Genomic DNA, 17946 nt, shown 5'->3' on the forward strand with positions numbered 1-17946 from the left:
TTTGAATCCCTGCTCAGCCATGGAAACCCACAGGGTGACTTTGGGCAAGTCTTATTCTCCCAGCCTCAGAGGAAGGCAAAGGCAAACCCGCTTGGAATAAACCATGCCAAGAAAACCCCATAATAGGTTTGCCTTAGGGTCTCCATATGCCAAACAACTCGAAGACATACAACAATAGTCTTGGATGGGATGGAATGAACGGTAACATTCACATGAGCACAAATTTTTGCTGTGCATGAACTCACTCTTCTCTCTTTCCTTTAAGCCCTGTTACTAAAATGAGAGGAATTACAGTAACAAGGTGAAGAACTTGTGAACTATATTCTAAAGTGTACAAAGTTATTTGGCTTGTGAAGCTTCTCAACTAATGTAGGCAAATGGAGTAGAGCAAATCAGCAAAGCATAACTATGTAGGCTTAGGACAGACTTCAAAAGTGAGTTGAAGAGTTGTTTCCAGATTTAGGTGCACTGTTTCCTGACTAATACTGGCAATTAATAAGGCTATACCTTTGCATTCTATTGACTGAAAAGTGTGGATTTGGCTTGAGACCTATTTGAAATGCTGAGTGAAGAAGTGCTTGTGGTCTTTGTCCCCATCCCTAAGCATTGATACTGACTGCTAGATGTGCCTCCTGGTCTTATCAGTCAGATGTATTAACACATAGTATCGCAGCTGGCTTTACTGTGTAAAATTGCTGAAAGCTCTGCTGAAGAGAGGCAACATATACTGTACATCTTTAAAATAAGATAACCTAATAAGCTTGAAGTTGATTTTGTAAAAAGGGAAGCATAATTTGGGACAAAGCACTATTTTCACAACGTTTTCAGTTGTTAGCTGGTCAGTAGGAAAATGCATTCTTACATGATTCATAAGCCATATGCATGTTTTAATTATGCCACTAAGTGTTTGCCAGCATTTTCCTGACAATGTTTCTGATGTGTCTCTCATGTTCTAGTAGCAAGACCTGATGAGCAAGATAGTGAAAGGTATGCAAATTTTAATCTTTAATTTTTTGGATTTTATCTGTGCCTGTGTGCCTTTGCTGTAATAGATAGATAGATAGATAGATAGATAGATAGATAGATGGTTACTTCAAATATGACAGTAACTTGCTTTCAAAGCCAGGATTGAATGAATTACATCTTGTTTCTTAATCATTGTTGCTCTTTTGCCTTTCCCTATACTTGTAACCAAGGTCCAAAACACACTGCAGAAATAATCAGCTTGAGGCCACTTTAACTGCCTGGCTCAGTGCTAGGGAATGCTGGGAATTGTAGTTTATTGTGGCATCAGAGCTTTCTGTCATAGAAGGCTAATTGTCTCACAAAACTACAGTTCTCAGAATTCCCTAGCATTGATCCGGGGCAGTCAAAGCGGTCTCAAATTGGATTGTTTTGGACCCGTCTGCAATCTTATTCTTCTTTGAAAATAACAAAGTTCTAAAGTAAAACATTGTTAGGAGTGGGCTTTATTTTACATGAACATGGGACATTTAACTGTAAATATGCATGGTTGTGTAGAATCCCCAGTTTTCAGGGAAGAGTGTGTTCATAGGCTGGAGCAATCTATTCTTTTTGCATCTTTTTAATCTTTTTGAGTTCACAGAATCATAGTTCAATTCAAATACTCCTTACTCTTTTTAATCATTCTAATTGTGAATGCATAAGAATGGTTTATCTGTACTGTATCTGGCCACATCCAGTGAAAGTTTCTTGAGCTCATTTCTATTAAAAATAATTGACAGGAATCTTGTTTAATTCTGTGGGAAGTAATTGATTTATACGGAAACAAAAGTGACAGAGATTAGAATGATGATAGCAAAAGACTTGGAGCAGGTGTGACTGCATACAAGCCAAAGCCCATTGAAAGCCTTTTTCTCTGGCAGTAGTAGCAGTGAAGAGATTATTTTTCTCTGCCTCCATTGCCTCTACATAGTGTCATCCAGTGGAGCTGTGCTGAGCGGTAGGGTCCTTTGTTCCCCATAAGAGCGGAATGTAAACACGCAGCAGACCACTGTATTAATTTGCACAAGACTTCACAGATAAAATTGCTTGGCTCTGCTCTAACGTAGATGCTATGGTTGATACAAGTCTGGTTTATATAACCTTGGTTCCTGCCTGTCCTGTGTTATTGGATATAGTTCACCATGGAGAGGTGAGAGCTATCACATACCCATGCTCTTTCTGGCTTATAAAAGTAGCTGAAGGGGGACTGGCTGAGTAGGTAAGGAGAGTAGTGAATGCTTCATTGCAGCAAGATAGAGTTCTACCATATCTAAAATGGGCTGTGGTTAGCCCTTTACTTAAAAAGACTTTGTGAACCCTATCACCCTGGATAACCACCGGGCAAGAATGTGTGGTGACCTCCCAGCTCTCGGGGTTCCTGAAGAAAACTGATTATCTACATCCATTTCAGTCTAGCTTTAGACCTAGTTATGGGATCAAGACAGCTTTGGTTGCTGTGGCGGATGACCTGTTTAGCTGTACTGGTGCTAAACTACTGTCTGATAGTGGTAATTAACTGGATGAGGGTAAACAAATGGAAGATTAATCCAGAGAGATAAACCTGGTCAGTCAAAATGCAAAATTATGCTTCCCATGAAATCTCAAATTCGTACCCTGGGTTTCATTTTTCTCTTCTGCTGTGGATATAACCAGGACACATCAATTACTGTTTCAACCTTCTTTTGTCATCTGTACAACACAAACCTGAGTGCGCTTCATAGAGATGGAATGAGAATAAAGTGCAAGGAGGCCCATTTTAAACATTGAACACATTCCATTTGTTTGTAAATAACTTATTAACAAAATAAAATATTGTCATTGTTGTCCTTCCAGCTGGGGTTACGTTCACCCCCAATTGCTGAGTGTGCCTGAACTATGTCACTATTTGGCAGAAGGATGGGTCATGGGAGACAGCTTCATGAGAAACCTGTTGGATTTCAAAAGGCAAAATCCGGGCAAGGTGAAAAGCAATCCTTGTTGGTATTTGGGGTGGGGTGGGTAGGAGGGTTAATGCAAAACAACAACTGGAGAATGATAGTTGTTTAAATTGCTCTTTATTTACCAGCAGAAGAGTGGAAACTAAATCTTTAATTGTGCACACAAAACTATACTACATATACTGGGGTGGGTTGGACCAGAGCATTGAGAGACAGGCAGAAAGGGGAAACCAGAGGACGGGGAATGGAAGATAAGGACATACAGAAAGCAATGCCCTCTTTTTATTTGATGGAGCCTTTGACAGACTGTTTCTGCCCCTTTTGCTCTGATACTGTTAGCATTATCTAGGGCAGAGGTGGCAATTGTGCTGCCCTCCAGATGTTGTTGAGCTGAAATTTCCAGCATTTCCTATCACTGGCTAGGGCTGCTGGAAGCTACAGAGCCACACAATTCCCATTCTAGATCCAGAAGCTAAAGAACTGCTGGTTATAGGTGTCCCTCTCTTAATATTTATGCAAAGCTTCTGATTTATGCAAACCTTCTCATTTTTTTCATCTCTTCCTGAACAACTTGCTGGCAGCAAACTATCTATTTGACTTTGAATTATAGAAACCAACTTGTTCATCTGTTAATTCAATAGAAACTGACTTTGTATTTTGTCTCTCAGTTCTGCCTTTTAGCTTGTGGTGTCCTCACGTTTTTGGCTGTGTTGGGCCAATACATTCCAGGAGTCTGTCTTGCCTATCTAACAAGTAAGTATTTGTGCTTCTGGAGGAGTGTTAGGCACTGGAAAGGCCAAATGATTTATAATGAGCATGCTTCACTTTCATTTAGTCCTCCCACTATCACCAGCAAGGCCTTCTTGGTGGCTATGTGCAGGCCATGGAATTGTCTCCCACAGGAAACTAGGCTGGCGCCCTCTCTGCTTTCCTTCTGCCAGGAGGTGAAAACCTTTATATTTGGACAGATTTTTGGCAATTAGTGGTTGTTGCAGAAAGGCTATTTAATGAGGGATATGTCCTATACTTTAATCTCATTGTTATATTTTAAATGTTTTCAAACTGTCTTTAAATTAGTGCTGCTTTAGTGAGATACTTTATTTAATTGTTTTCAAGTTTTAAAAATAAATACTGGGGTTTTTTAAGCTGTACTTGGTTTAATCTATGCTGCAAACCGCCTTGGGCTGCACTTAGGAAGAAGAGCTGCAATTATGCTGAGCTTTGGGCAGACAGCTGGGTTGAACAAGAACAAATCCATCTTGCTTTGGTTTCATAATAAATTATGTGCACTTATTATGCCACCATGAAATTTTCTCCTTTGTACTAAAATGTTATTTGTGACTGTGTTCTTGTTGTGTACTAAGCATGTGATCATCCTTTTCCTCTAGTGCTTTTGTTTTTGCTATGGCCACTTGCTGTGTACCACCACTTGGGGCAGCGCCTGTACACCAAACTGGAGCCAGCTCTGCAGCGGTTGGACTTCAGTGTTCGTGGCTACATGATGTCCAAGCATAAGGAGAGGCAATGTGAGTTGGTTGCAGAGCTACTATTACCTCCAATTCTTGGGTGGAAGGACTTTTCTATTTTTCTGTTTTTATTTCTTTACTTATTGGATTCTTCTTCATCACCTCTTCTAGCTATTGACATGAGGAATTGAGTACCTTAATAGTTTGGCTAAAAGTACTGAATGACTGGAGGCTAATTCAGAATGCTCCTCTCACCTTAACAGCACTTTATTTGAAATGAGCACATCTAGCAGTTAAGGAGTACTTGACTGTCAAAACCAGGGGTAGGCAACCTTTTTGAGCCGGGGGCCAGGTTGCTGTCCCTCAGACAACTGGGGGGCCGAAGCCAAAAAAAAAAAATTAAATAATTTTTATAAAATTTAAATAAATAAATAAGCCGGGACAAATGTAGGACAAAATTTTCAAATGGTGGACACTTTTTTTTAAAAAAAGTGGAGGACACGCGAAAAAATTTGCTGATTTTTTTAAAAATGTTAATATAAATGCATGTTTCTGAGGCTTCTATAGACAATTGCCCCTGCACGCGAGAGACCAAAGGCCCGGCGGCAATCGGCGGCAGGACCGGGCTGGGGCCGGTCCCAAGGCCTCGCCGGGCCGCATCCGGCCCGTGGGCCGCAGGTTGCCTACCCCTGGTCAAAACAATTAGCAGCATGGCATTTTGATGATTACAATCCTAATTAGGGCACATTGATCTGTTGTCAGTGGTCTGCCTATCTGTCTATTCAGGAGTATTAAATCATGGTATTTTATCTCTCAGTACTATTGCTTTGATGCAGCCCTCTTTTCTTCTTCTTGCTTTCTTTGTGGACATGGCACAATCCATACCTGTACTCCGGGCTCTGATTTCACTGCAGTGCGCCATCAGATGTTGAGCCAACATCTTACTAGTGCTGATGGGAGTGACAGTGAAGAAGAGCTTGCTGCTTTCTGTCCCAAGGTAAACAGCATAGTGTTGCTTAAAGGAAAAGGTACTGCTGGGATGGGAAAGATGATGAAAAGCTTGTGATTTTCTGCTCGTGTCTTCTTGATTTTCAGGCTATACTATCTCCTAGTGGCTAGATTCTTGGTTTGAATACAATGCAGTTTTTGCTGTGTGATTGGATTTGGTTTGTAGGAGTTGCATCTCTAAGTCTTGAAATCATTCTTAAACTGACACATGACACATTTTGAGGGTAATGGAGTGCATCAGAGAAGTTGCAATAAAATGTATAATTTTAAATTCTCAGTGAGGTATCTCAGTCAATATATCTAATCAGCATTGGCAAAGGCCATCCTAATTGGCTTTTATATCATCGTCTCAGAAAAGCCTACATCATTTGACTCTTGTTGGTATGAATCACATAATGTCAATTTAAACATATCTTGAACTCAACTTTTTATTTGTTGAACATAATAGAAGACGTGGACCTGGGGGAAAAATATGGTAAAGTAATATTTTACATTATTGTTGCAGCTAGAATTATTTTTGCAAAAAAATGGAAAAGTAAAGGAAATCCAACCCTAGATGAATGGAAGGTCAAACTATATGACATGATGTTCTCTGATAAGCTTACTTATTTATTGAGAGATGGTAGCAACAAGAGGTTTGTAGAAGAGTGGACTCCACTAGGCAGATATCTTTGTTTAAAAATGACATAAGGAAATCTTCATGGTTTAATAATGTAAACTATATCAACAAAACAGGAAAAAAGAATGAGAAAGATTAATTGATAATTTTCAACTATCTATAGAGAGCGATTAAGTAAGACAATTGTAAATAATTAACATAAAACAAGCTGTAAAGATTTCTATATAAATAAGTATGAATGAACGGTGAGAAGAAATAAGTAATTTCTGTTGAAGGTATTAATCATGAGATGATTACAAAAATAATCAAATTAAGAGATTTTATACTATGGAAAGTCATAAATGAAGGGAAATGAAGAAAAGATATTCAAAATAATGGATAGGAAGTTATTTTATGTTCTCATAAATAAAATAAATTGAGACATGGCAGTTAAAGAGGTATCAAACTGGATTATTTCTGCAGTGTGGTTGCAACCTCTTGCCATTTTCCAGGGAAGACATGTGTTTCAGAAAAAGCAAGATACTCCAGTATAGTATATTACAACCAAAACAATGTGTACTTATAGTAGCAAACTGAAGAAAGACGTTGAATTTTAATCTGGTGAAGCAGAATCTAGCCCACAAAAGGTTATGCTTTCTTTAAAGTGCCATATACCTCAGTGACCATGCTGGCTGGAGGGTTCTAGAAATTGTATTCCCAGGGCTCATTTGCACTATGATTTAAAGTGAATTGCTGATCGGGTTAGATGTGCCTCGTTCCCACTTGGAACTGGTTTTGATCCTACTGAGATCAGCTTCGATTGTGATGAGGCGAGGCAAACGCAAAAACCCGCTGTTTCCTGACACTAGTTCTTTACTGGTTCTTTTGAAAACAATTGATTCCAAAGTGTGTTCAACAAGTGGGAATGAGAAATCTGAATTGCATCATTCTGGAGGGAAGGGACTATGGCAGAGGGGTGTTTACCATCCCTCCCCAGTTTTTTGGAAATCAGCCACCCCCACCCCCACCCCTGCTCTCAGTGCTGCCTTTGTGCTTGTGGTGTGACCTATGGGCATGTGATCATATACAGTGCTCCCTTGGCTTACGCAGGGGATCCGTTTCAGAACCCCCCATGTAAGCTAAATACCGTGTATGCTCGAGCCCCATTCACTTGAATGGGGCTCGTGCATGCGACGGCGGTGCCAGGGCGGTGCCAGGGCAACGCACGCACTCCATTCATTCTAATGGGACACGCCACCCCTTGCACCCCACGTGCTCCCACATGGCTCTCCACAGGTTTGAGCATATGCTCAAACCTACATATAGCGCACCCATGTATGACACGGGCACACTGTATTTTCTTTTTATTAAAAAAAATTGACAGAATGTGCAATCCATTGTATTTGCAACTATTTGCAATTACTTGGGCGGTGTGCCAGGCGATCAGGCCAACTGCAGCTCAGCGAGGCAAATAGCTACGGAAGTAATGGAGCGCATATTCACTCAGGGCTGCTGTGGGGCTGCTGGGGTGGGGGTAAAGAGGGAGCAATTCTTCCCCCTCCTCCTCGGCTTCCCAGCCTTTACTTTCAAATAGAGCCCAGGCTCCTGAGGTGAAAAAGATGGAGCAATTCCTCCTCCTTTTCCTCCTCATCGGCTTCCCATCCTTTACTTTCGAGTAGAGCCCGGGCTGCTGGGTTGAAAAAGAGGGAGTGATCCTTCCAGAATAATGTCGGTGCAGCGGTTTGAATGTTGGACTAGAACTCTGGAGATTAGTGTTTGAATTCCAGATCAGCCATATAAACTAGTGGTGAGCATGGACTAGTCACACTCTCAGAGGATGGTGATGAGAGAGTCCTCTATGACACCCATGGATCCATGGATCCTAGGGGAGAGTCCTCTGTGAGGGCACCACCTCAAGCCCCCCATGTCCTTCAAGGCTGAGAGGGCATCACTTCAAACCCTCATGTCCTGTGAGGCTGGGAGGGCACCACCTGTCCCGTCCTCCCATTTGCTAAGTCCTCCCCTGAATTTTCTGAGCATCACTTAGAGAAGCTCTGCATCAACATTCCTAGGAGTGATTTTAGGGTTTTTGATTTGGGAACGTCCTCCCCCCACACACACACACATCCTTTGGAAAGTCCTCCATTTTAAATATGACCAAGAGGCATGCATTGACATGTCCTCCATATATATTTTTTTCCTGGATGGTCCTCCATTTTGGAGGGGTGCCTCATTCCCCCAGCCCTCCCTTTTGGAACCGATTCAATGACATGGAGTGAAGGCAAATAGCAAACCAGTTTAAATGTAAGTGGAAATGAGCCCCCAGAAGTTAGTTTCCCAGGTTCGGTTAATTCTTAATTCACCAGGACATGTTTTTGGCATGAGCAAAGCCCTGCTATACTGTCCTTCAGTTGCACTAAAGGATATGAGGGATAACTTTAAGGCTATAGCTTTTTAAAAAGTTAGAGAAGATTATTATATGGCTGTTTTCTCAGTATTTTGGTGTATTTCTGCAGTAAACTATTTGAGATAGCGTAAATACAACATGGCTGGAGAGGAAAACATAGTAAACGATGGAATTTGTATATGCTATAAAATGAAGATAACATTTAATGCATCTGATGAATAGGATTCAAATCTCTGAGACTCTATGACACAATTAATTGTTCTTTATGGTGCCACTGGACAGTTTGTTTGCTTTTGCTGCAACACAGAGTACTCCTCTGCTTCTTAATGTTATCAGCTTAGATACAGGTACAGTCATGAAGTGTTTAGTCACTGTTAATTTGACATACATAATGCTGAGCCAAAACTGTACATCATGTGTTTTTGTTATCTTGTTTGATTAAACAGGGTGATTCAAAAAGAATAGGACAAACTGAATGAGAACCTTTGCACAGATTCTCTTTTTAAAATATTCTGCATAGTGGCTGAGGAGTCTCCCTCTCACTACTTAAAGTTCTTTTAAAAGCCTCCCAATCTTTTTTAGCAGTACAAACCACCCTTTTCTGGGGGCTGAACCAGAATTCCTGGAACCAAGAGACCAGTTCTACTTTGTAAAATTTAATAAGGTAAAAACAGCCTACTGCCACAGTCCATCCTGAAAATTTCAGCAGTCTATTATACTCCCTCAAAGCAATAGGAAAAGGCTTTCCATTTTTGCGGGGGAGGGATCAAAGCTTTTACAGCAGGAGGGAATTGTGACCTAGCATTGTTTTTTTGTATACAGCCAGCCTCTGTTCATGGATTCTGTATCCATAGATTCACGATCCACTGCTTAAAAACATTTTTAAAAATCCCAAAAGCAAACCTTGATTTTGCCATTTTATAGAGAGGACACAATTTTATTAGGTCATTGTATAAAATTAGATTTGAGCATGTATGAATTTTGGTATCCACAGGGGGTGTATATGCATGTGCAGCCATAATAACCATGCTAAGAGCTTTGTTGGTTATCTGTTTTCTTTTAAGCTGGATGATGCAGTAGTTGCCAAAGAGCTTGCCATATCTGATTCAGAGCACTCTGATGCAGAAGTATCCTATACTGAGAATGGGACTTTCAATCTGTCACGAGGCCAAACCCCATTGACAGAGGGTTCTGAAGGTAAGAACAAGAGTTGGCATGGAACAGGCAGAATGTTGTTGCTATTAAATAACACAAAAGAGCATTTTAATTGAGCTGTTGTTTGCCACATTGGTATCCATCAGAATAAATGTACAGAAGATAAATACTTAAGCATTTGTAAGCAAAGTCATCTGTGTAGTCTACTACATGGAAGTGACATGATCTTGTCCTTTAAAAGATGCAGTTTGCATTGGATGAAACGTAGAGACTGGGATGGGAGGAAGTTGCATATTCATTTCAGCTGAATGACAAGGCTTTTCTTTATTGAACTAGGGGCTTGCATTTTGTGCTACATCCTGTTAAGGATCTCTTGGAGATAAAACAGTGAAAGGCACCTGCCTTAGAGATGGCTTTTAAACCCATTTGCCCATGTGAGTTCCCAGATTTCAGGTAGTTGGTTATTAGTTCTCTTTTCCTCAGGTATAGTTCAGAGTTTCCTATAGTAGAGGAGTCTTCCCCCCCCCCCCCCCTTGTATAGGGAATCACATCTGTCTGATATTTGCAGATAGGTTTCAACTACTTTTTCCGGTAGTAAATTTTACTACCTGGATTATGGTGGGAAACATTCTAACTTAATGAAAGGACTGCATAGTCTTTAAATGGAGTGAGAGCTGCTTGATGATGGCTAGCAAAGAAGCTATATCATGACTAACTGCTAAATTGTCTTTCTGTCTTTAGACTTTGATGGCCACAGTGATCCCGAGGAATCCTTTGCCAGAGATCTTCCAGATTTCCCTTCCATCAACCCTGAGGTGACGGGCATTGATGATGAAGATGACACCAGCATAGGCATTCCAAGCCTTGCCTCTCGCCCACAGGGCCAGGAAGAACTTCGTCTTTCTCATGAGCAGGAGGAAGCGACTTCACAGCTCCTCTTGGGTGAGGTACCACTGATGCACAACCTCAAAGATGACATAGCTGGCTTTGTGACTAGGGGAATGATCCAGCTGGCTTTGTCAGGAGCCTCCCAGTCAGGTTCCATGCATGGGAGCAGACGCCAGCAAAGTGCCAAGGCCTTCCTCCGGACATCCAGCTCAGAGCTGGACACAGATGCTGAAGGAGATGACTTTGAACTATTGGATCAGTCAGAGCTTAATCAGATGGATCCTTCCAGTTCCCGTGGCCAATAAATGGTTATCATCCCTTGACATTTGTACCTCTTCTGTGTCATGAAGCAGAGAAGGAAGAATTCTGTGCAGAAGTAGGGTAGCTTCCCACTACTTGCTAAATGGCCTGGCTGGGAAAATTTTGGAAAACCTGGAATTTGAGAACAAATTTCTCCTGGGCAGAATCAGAAGAGATTGGTTTCTGAGCCTGCTATGTCCAGCACATGTCTAGCTTGCAGTGTGTTGAGTCACAAAGCCACATGCCCTACTCCCATGGTTATCCTTGTTAAACAGGCCTTGAAGACAAATCTCAGCACTTGCATAGTGCAAAAAAACAAAAACAACCAGCCATTAGGAATTGTTTTTAATTTAAAAAGCTAGACAGAGGGTGCATTCTAGAATCTCTTGAGCAGTGGAACTAACTTATACCTAGCTGTTGATTTAGGTTTTATTTCTTCATATCCCATCTAATGTACTTTTGTGTATTAGACCCTCGGTTCCCTGAGATATTGGAAACTACCTCTATCTCCAGTAAATATTTGCACGTAATGACCCCAACTTCCTTCCTCTTTAAACCCTGGATCTCTAATGAGGCTCTTTTCGCACATCATAATGGCAATAATATTTTGGTGGGTTAGAATCCCTCTTGCACACATTTACCACTGTTTGCTATTTGAAAGAAGGTTTCAGTACTGGAAGATTAACTTCCATCCAACATCCGTGAAACTTTGGGCTGAAGCAACATGAAAGAATTGGTCCCTTGTCCTCCTCTAGCAAACACTAAGCCTACACAAATAGGGGAGCAGTGAACTTTCCTCATTAATACTTCCTTTTTCTGCAAATAAGTGTGTGATTCCATTAGGATTCCTTATAGTAACAGACTTAATAGTCAGACTTGTTCAGCTATTGGGGGCTTGATTTCTTGATCTATGGATGTTGAGTGTTCTCAGATGGCTCTGGCTTTTTCAAGAAAGCTTGCAATATTATCCCTGAAAAAGATCTTGGGACTAGAAGGTGAGAGCAATGCTGCATAATGAGGGGAGAGATTGGTATCCTTTGCTGAGCACCACTGTTTTGACTATTTGAAGACTGAAACCATGGCTTAATGGACAATAGGAAGATACCCATTATTATATCTTGGTTGCACTGTCTTCATTGGCATGAAGATGGTGCTGTGTTCCTCAACAATAAAGTATTCACAAATGATAACCTGAATGTGACAGCGTTTTGGTGCTGGGCCTGTACACAATACCTTTGATTTATGTTTCTTAAGTAAATCTAGCATGCGGTCTTAATTGTGTTCCAGTGATCTTAAACAACAACTCAGACCTGCAGTGAACAGAGGGCTTCATAGGACAACTACACCGTTATAAACAAGTAAAAACTGAGGCGTTAACATGCTACCATTAATGAGTTTCTCAACTTGGTGCTCCAACACAGAACTGCATATCCAAATATTTAGGTTTGTATGAAAAACTGTTGGGAGACTTTATCTTGGAAGAAATACTGTTCAGTGCAAGATCATCCTGGTAACCCTCTGTGGAAAGATAAGAAATGTAAACAAATGCTGTGCTTTTACATTTATTTATTTATTTTTAGCTTCCAGCCTTCTATAACAACTTCTGAATCTGCACATCTGAACCTTTTGGACATCTGCATATCCTGTTAAAGAGCTTTACTTTAGGTTCTCATACTTCCAACTCAACAAATGCCATCTTTTAAACTCATCAATTAAAGATTTACAGATTTTTGCAAATTTTGCAGTTTATTTGAAGACGTTTCTATTGTTTCTTTGCTAAGCAGCAAGCTGATGTAGATGCTATATTCCTAGTAGCACATTTTTGCAGAAAAGACTAAGAGGGTGGCGTGTTGTAAATTTGAAACAGCTTGGGTTTGGTAGCATCTGTGTGGCAATATCATAGTGTCCAACTGCCTTTTTTAGTGTTTACAAATCATCCAATATTGTGGAAGTTTATACTGTAATTTGTCATCTTGCAGAGGTTTTTTAAAAAATAAGATGCTAATAACGTTTGAGGTGAAAAACTTGTTTTATTTCATTAGGTTTTGTGTTATGTGGATTAAAACAAGAATTTAGTGCAATAAGACAACAAACTACACCTTCTCCATTGTATCAGTAGTGAGATCATTATTTTCTTAAGTGTTTCTTCCCTGACTGGTGCAAAATAAAGAATTTGAGACAAACCCAAATCCTTTGTATGGTCATTGTTGCAGTTATATACATTATTAGGTCACTGCCAGAGTTATGTATGGGTATTATCAGTCATCGCAAACTAGTGTGATACAGTGGGTTGAGTATTGTTGGACTAAGACTCCAAGAGACCAGGGTTCAAATCTCTGCTCAGTCTTGGAAACCCACTCCTTGGGCAAGTCAAACCTAGCTTCAGATGAAGGCAAAAGCAACAACACCGGAATGGACTGTCTAAGGAACTGTGTACATGCACCATACAAATAAGCTTTGAGTCACCAGAAATTGTAAAACCTTTTGCTGGCCCAGGGCATTATCTTTAATGCAATAGCATTGTGTTGTGGTTGCAAAGCGTGGTCAGTTTATGAGCTAGTGTTGACAGCCAAAATATGTATAGCATTTATAACCCACTTTATAGCCAGAAAGATGCAACAATTTAAAAAGGACAGGGCATGTCTTGCCCTTGATCTTACAATAAAAAAGACACAGTACAAAAAGAAAAGAGGACTGGTAAGGGAAAGAAAAATATGAGTATTAAAGTACCATTTCTGAAAGTGATGAAGTCCCTTGGCTTGGTGGAATGGCTGCTGGACCACTGGGAAAAGGCAAAACACAATGGAGCTAGCTTTTCAGGAGGGCTGGTAGGGGTCATGGTGGAAAAAGCCTTTTGTCCCTCTGCTTAAAATACATAGAACAGAATTGACACCAGGGGCTAGGCATTCCAGAAATAGCTTTGGACTAAACTTTCAGTTGTCCAAGCAAAACATTCTCTTAGATGACATTGGGTTGCATCTAGCCTAAAGCTTTGAGTTTAAAACAACTGTAAGCATAGTGGGCATACATAGAAATATAAGCAATGGCACCCCAACTCATTGCTTATTTCCAGTTCTATGTGGTTAAGCCAGGATTTTTCATTAAATTAGACATTTAAGTTAAAAGCAACAACATGTCATGGCTATGCAGTGATAATGTGTAAATATTTTGCGAACATATCCCACATCTACTTACTTATTGCAAATCGTTAGTAACTGTTGTATCCTGCCTTTCTCCATAAAACTAATAAGTCTGATAATAATGGAATTACACTATTATGAAAGTGATTTTCCAAAAAATACTGTTATAAACTCTGCAAGATACTTTGTGTAAATATCTATCCATCTAGCTGTCACTGACTAAATATTAAGACCAAACATAAATACACTCAAAATGTATGTAATATATACCATATAAGTATGTACAGAGATCTTGTAGCATCTTTGAGGCTAACTGAAATAAAGAAGTTGGCAGCGTCGGCTTTTGTAGACTTCATACGCATCTGAGGAAGTAGACTGAAGTCCATGAAAGCTCATGCTGCCAATTTCTTTATTTCAGTTAGTCACAAAGGTGCTTCAAGATCTCACTACATACTGATTCCACAGACTAACACAGCTATAGCTTTGAAACAGACAATATAAGGTTACAGACAATTCCAGTCATTCAGCTGGTTCTTGTTAGAAACTTCCTTTAGTCGGCCTTGTAACGAACATAGGGGTAAGCTCATCCCTTGAATTAAAACTTTCAAGAAAACAAAACTCGATGTGCTAATAGAAAAGCCCACAGAATAACATTAAATGTGTTGTAGACTAACAGAATGATGGTCAGTCACAATCAGTGCATTCATTCAAATGTATTAACACTAATTTAGTAGTACTAAAGAATCCAGTATGTTGTGGTTTGAGTGCTGAACAATCATTCTAGAGACAAGGGTTCAAATCCCTGCTCAGCCATGGAAACCCATTGGGTGGCCTTTTGCAAATCACAATCTTTTTATCTCATGGGAAGGAAAAAGCAGAGGCCCCCTCTGAACAAATCTTGCCACCTTAGGGTCATCATAAGTCAAAAATGACTTAAAGGCCAGACACACACAACAATGCTAAGGCTATTTTTTCCCATTTTGGTTTGTAAACAATGTTTTTGTTTTTAACAGAAATATTTAATAACTCTCTTGTTCTGATAAATGTGTTTCATTTCTTTTCAATCTTTTCTTCCCTAAGTTAAATCCAAGTTACCTGAAATCTTGCTTGAGGAAAGTACTAACATGAGACATATAATTCGTGAACAGAATGCCAGCCAGAAGACTATAACAATTCACAATTATATTTGTGAGAGTAAGGGTGAAGAAACAGTAGTTCCTCCACATTTGCTGCGGCAAGGACCCCTGTGAATGTGGAAAAACCACAAATTAAAAAACACGATTCTTTTTAACTAAGAGAACACCTTTCTAGGAATCTCCAGGTGCATCTCTATGGTTAATATCTGCCGGAGGTTGATCATAGATCATGCTGGAGGACCTACAAATGGCTAGAGAGGTGTTTTCTCCAGACACTTCTAGGTTCTCCGGCACAACTCTATGGTTAACGTCTGGCAGAGTTGCCCTGGAGGACCTACAGATTCCTAAAGAGAACATATTAATCTACAAAAGGGATTATTTTCCGCCTCTTTCCTAATATGTCATAGCATTAATTTACGCTTAGCAGGTGACATTTGCCAGGTGGATTCCCCCCCCCCAAAAAAAACAACTATCTATCACAGATGATAGATAGATAGATAGATAGATAGATAGATAGATAGATAGATATTATTATTATTAAGTTTATTTATGTTGCGCTGTAACATACAATCTTTTTAATTAGATGGTTCTCTATCAAACGCACTTAATACTTTCCATATCCAAGGATTTTTAAATTCACAAATTCAATTCCATGGTGAAGTCAAAGGCTTTAATGGCCGGCATCCATAGTTTTTGATGGTTTTTTCAGGCTATGTGGCCATGTCCTGGAAGAGTTTATTCTCTGAAGATGCCAGCCATGGATGCTGGCAAAACACTAGGAATAAACTCTTCTGGAACATGGCCACATAGCCTGAAACCACAAAAAAATATCAATTCCATGGCATTGATATCATTCCTCCTCCAAACCAAATCCAAAAGCTTGGTTTTGCCATTTAATATAAGGGTCACTATTTTGGTTCCAGGACTCCCTGTGGATACCAAAATCCATGGATCCTCAAGTCATTTATGAACAACTGGACTTGAGTATTATTATCATCATTATTATTATTAATATTATTATTATTTTCTTACCCGCCTCTCCCCATGGATCAAGGTGGGGAACTACAACTGTTAACTGACACCCCACATTAGTTAACATACACATCAGTTTAAAAGGACACATGTACAATTTAACATATACACATACTGAAACAATCCACACTGAAAATTTGTCATGAAAACCATTCACAGTTTAAAGTCATAGCAAATTCCAGGTGTTACCAAGGGCCCGTTGTAGTAGATTTTATTTTATTGCCTGAATGCGCATCACTTTACACCTTCAATAACCATTCTTTATTTTTGTTTTGCCCATTTATAAAGATGGAGTAGAGAAAAGCGAGATTCCTTTGTAGGTCTTGGCAGTATTCACTAGTCTGAATAATTAGAGGCCCTCAGCAAACCTGGACACTTAGGTCCAAAACACACTGCAGAAATAATCCAGTTTGACATCACTTTACTTGCTCTGGCTCAGTGCTAGGGAATTCTGGGAACTGTAGTTTTGTGAAATGTTTATCCTTCTCTGTCACAGAGCTCTGGTGTCACAATTAGGCTTGCCATATCCCGCCTGGGGACGGGACTTTCCTGGTTTGGGGCGGGTCCGCACGGTCCCGCCCCAGTTTGGCCCCGCCCCTGGGATTGCCCCCGCCCCCCGGGCGAGATATGGCAAACTAAGGGAGGCTTTCCCTCGCAGCTTGGGCCAAGGCCTGCAGGGAAAGCCTCCCTGAAAGGGAGGAGTCCCTCCCCGTTTGGGCTCCGCCCCTGCCGAGGGTGGGGCTCAGGCTGAGAGGGAAAGCCTCCCTGAAGGGGAGGAGTCCGTCCCCACTTGGGCTCCGCCCCCTCCGAGGGCGTGGCCCAGGCCGAGAGGGAAAGCCTCCGAAGCTCCTATTCAAATGTAGGACACAAAAAAAAATGTGTCCTACATTTGAAAATGTTGTCCTACATTTGTCCCGGTTTGGAGGTCCTGATGAATGGCAACCCTAGGATTCCCAGGATTCCCTAGCACTAAGCCAGGGCAGTTAAAGCAATCTCAAACTGGAATGTTTCTGCAGTGTGTTTTGGACCAGAAATGCCAACCACAGCTCAGATCATTCATGGACAATTTATATGCTATATACCTTAAAGGCCCTAGATAGGGTTGCCATAACCCTCCTGCCGGCGGGACATTCCCGGTTTTTAACCACTAGGGGGCGTCCCTGCACGGTTTCCTCCTTGACTCAGGTTTGTCCTGGGTTTTCGTGTTGCCAATCTGGTGACTTTCACACCAAAATGGGTCCTTTTCAGAGCCTTTGGTGTGATTTTGGTGGTTAGTTTTAATGGTAATTTTGAGAGTTGAAATAAGTTCCAGTTATTTTTATTCAATTAGGGCTACGTTTTATTGCCATATTAACATTACAGGGACTTTTCAGGGTTTTTGACTGAATACTTGATGAGATATGGGGGGGGGGGATTTGGTGAGTTTTGGCCAAACGTTTGGGGAATTATCTTGGAGGCTTCTTGGCAACAATTGTTGCCAGACTCAGGAAGAGGAGCGCCTCCTCTGTTTGGTCCCAGCAAGGCAGCAGAGGGGAGAGGGCCATTTCCTTTGGCACCGAGGCGAGGATGATGATGAGGAGGAGGAGGAGGAGGAGGTGCATGGCCATTTTCAATATTTATTTTGCCCCTGTGTATTTTTTCTAACTATGACTGCCAGGGCTCAATGCTCTGGAATTCTGGGGTCTGTGAGGCATTTGGCCTTCTCTGTCAGAGAGCTCTGGTGCCACAATAAACTACAATTCCCAGGATTCCATAGCACTGAGCCCTGGCAGTCAAAGCAGTGTGTTTTGGACACAGATATCCTCCTTTTGTGAGTTAATGAATGAATCCAGTCCCTAGCCTTTCTATCTCTCTCACACTCTGCAGGAGTAATA

At 40.8% G+C, this 17946-nt stretch overlaps 1 protein-coding gene across 2 annotated transcripts in view; it reads left to right on the forward strand.

Moving 5' to 3' along the window:
• The window catches only part of RETREG3 (reticulophagy regulator family member 3), a 21391-nt gene extending 8438 nt beyond the window's left edge, over positions 1-12953 (forward strand). The window contains exons 3-9 of one of the 2 annotated variants that reach the window (XM_089532196.1): positions 960-987; positions 2839-2965; positions 3611-3695; positions 4331-4468; positions 5323-5405; positions 9486-9618; positions 10318-12953. In XM_089532196.1, coding sequence (XP_089388322.1) covers positions 960-987; positions 2839-2965; positions 3611-3695; positions 4331-4468; positions 5323-5405; positions 9486-9618; positions 10318-10769 — 1046 coding nt within the window. In that variant the 3' untranslated portion in view covers positions 10770-12953. Of the gene's footprint in view, positions 1-956; positions 988-2838; positions 2966-3610; positions 3696-4330; positions 4469-5322; positions 5406-9485; positions 9619-10317 lie in introns of both variants that reach the window. The other variant, XM_089532194.1, reaches the window with a different exon arrangement.
• Positions 12954-17946: the final 4993 nt, after the last annotated feature.

Source organism: Sceloporus occidentalis, unplaced genomic scaffold (genome assembly GCF_023333645.1).
Source record: "Sceloporus occidentalis isolate IW3139 unplaced genomic scaffold, rSceOcc1.0.p SCAF_7, whole genome shotgun sequence".
In the NCBI taxonomy this organism is placed as follows: Eukaryota; Metazoa; Chordata; class Lepidosauria; order Squamata; family Phrynosomatidae; genus Sceloporus; species Sceloporus occidentalis.